Source organism: Penaeus monodon, chromosome 32 (genome assembly GCF_015228065.2).
Source record: "Penaeus monodon isolate SGIC_2016 chromosome 32, NSTDA_Pmon_1, whole genome shotgun sequence".
Lineage (NCBI taxonomy): Eukaryota > Metazoa > Arthropoda > Malacostraca > Decapoda > Penaeidae > Penaeus > Penaeus monodon.
This window is the reverse complement of record NC_051417.1, coordinates 22,404,961-22,406,680: the sequence shown is the minus strand read 5'-3', so window position 1 is coordinate 22,406,680 and position 1,720 is coordinate 22,404,961. Positions and strand designations below refer to the sequence as shown.

At 33.0% G+C, this 1,720-nt stretch overlaps 1 protein-coding gene across 1 annotated transcript in view; it reads left to right on the top strand.

Annotated features, from left to right (window-relative positions):
* The window catches only part of LOC119593722 (transcription elongation factor S-II-like), a gene marked incomplete in the record, with an annotated part of 13,827 nt that overhangs the window by 5,473 nt on the left and 6,634 nt on the right, over positions 1 to 1,720 (top strand). Inside the window, 1 exon segment of the mRNA XM_037942695.1 lies at positions 575 to 692. Within this exon segment, the coding sequence (XP_037798623.1) occupies positions 575 to 692 (118 nt within the window).

Genomic DNA, 1,720 nt, shown 5'->3' with positions numbered 1-1,720 from the left:
AAGGATAGAAGAAAATAGCAGTGGCAGGGCATACTTGTACTCCCTGCAGCAGTGGGTAAATGATCTTCAAGTGTGTGTGTGAGCTGCTACTTATAGCAGTTTGGAACACTGAAAATTCTAGTTTAACCCAAAACTCTGTAAATTTTGTTTTTCTGTCATTTAATGTAATATAATGCTGATATTTCATCCCAGCTAGGTACAAATAATATATAAGTACATCTGTTAGGATGTACCATTAGACACCTTTTATCAAAATGTGATTATGTTAACTTGCAGTTTTACAGTTAGTCATGGTAGTATATATAGAATAAAAGTAAACTAAAGGTGTCAGACCTAATTTTTCCAGTACCTGAAAATACCACACTAATGTTTTAGTCTGAAAAAGAAGCCTTTGTTAGTGAAAAATATAAGAAATACAATTATTGTACACCTATAGTCTGCAACAAAGACAGTCAAGTTGAAAACTTTTTGTTACTTTGTGACAAGAATTTCCTTATGATTTTATAATATTGATATCTGTATATTGTGTGTTGATCTGTAACTAAAGATTGATTACCCTTGCATTTTGTTGTAGGTGCTATCTAAAACTCGCATTGGCATGACCGTCAACGCCCTACGAAGAGCGTCCTCAGATGATGATGTAATTTCAACAGCTAAACAGCTCATCAAGAACTGGAAAAAATTTGTTCCTGGTGAGTCTTTGATGGTAAGGGTTGTTAAATGTTGATTTTGTTCAGAAGGTAATGAGGAATATCTTTTGATACCATGTTTGTCAGCAACTTCTAGTGTATGTAGGCATTTGCCTTTGATTTGAAATTCATAAGGTTTAGCCATTTTTTGGGTATAGTATAAGCACATTTGCCTTGAATTTTGTAAAGAAGGGTTTGCTTTTTTAGTTTGCTGAGTTAGTTTAATTATTTAGTTTCCTTACCTCTATGTATTGTCATGAACATGATCAGCAGACCAAGTCATTCTTATAGATGCAAAATGTCTTGGCATTATTGAAAAAAACATTTGTGCTAGAAAATGAAATCCAACAATTTCAGTTCAGCTACAGACACGAGCAGGGCATATAAGACTATGGCTGTTGAAAGTATAGGAGAGAAAGAAGAAAAAGTTTCTCTTAAGAGATAAAGAATTAGCCATTGTAAAATTTGGTTTGAGTTATGTTTGTGCTTGGTTATAGGTAGAATGACACCTATTTTTAATTTTGAGAACACCCTGTGTAATTATAGCCTTAAAACCTTTTTTTTATTATTATTCTGTATGCTTGTATATTGATTAGAAATTTGCCATTATCTCATTATCAAATATTCAGCCCAGTGCTTAAGCCCAGGTTCAGTCTTGATCTCTGAACTATCTCCTTATGCTGTATTGGCTAAATTAGAATTGCTGTGTGTATAAACTGGCTTCAGAATAATTTTAATGTTATAACCAGATAATACTATTTAAACTTTAAACACAAACATAGAATATACATCCACATTGCCAGATATAAGATAGCAGGATCTGGGCTCCCCTAGTTTTGGCAAAAAAACAAAAATCCCTGGCTTTTAGTCTGATTCCAGATTTGGATAATTCTATTTTAGCTATTGTTTAAGATGTGAATTGTACTCCCTACATTTAAGACTTTTATCTTGTATGGTGTACTAAGCCTAAATACACCCTGTGAGTATTCAGAAGTATTGATGATCAGAGATAAACTTTTTCCCCTTCAGAC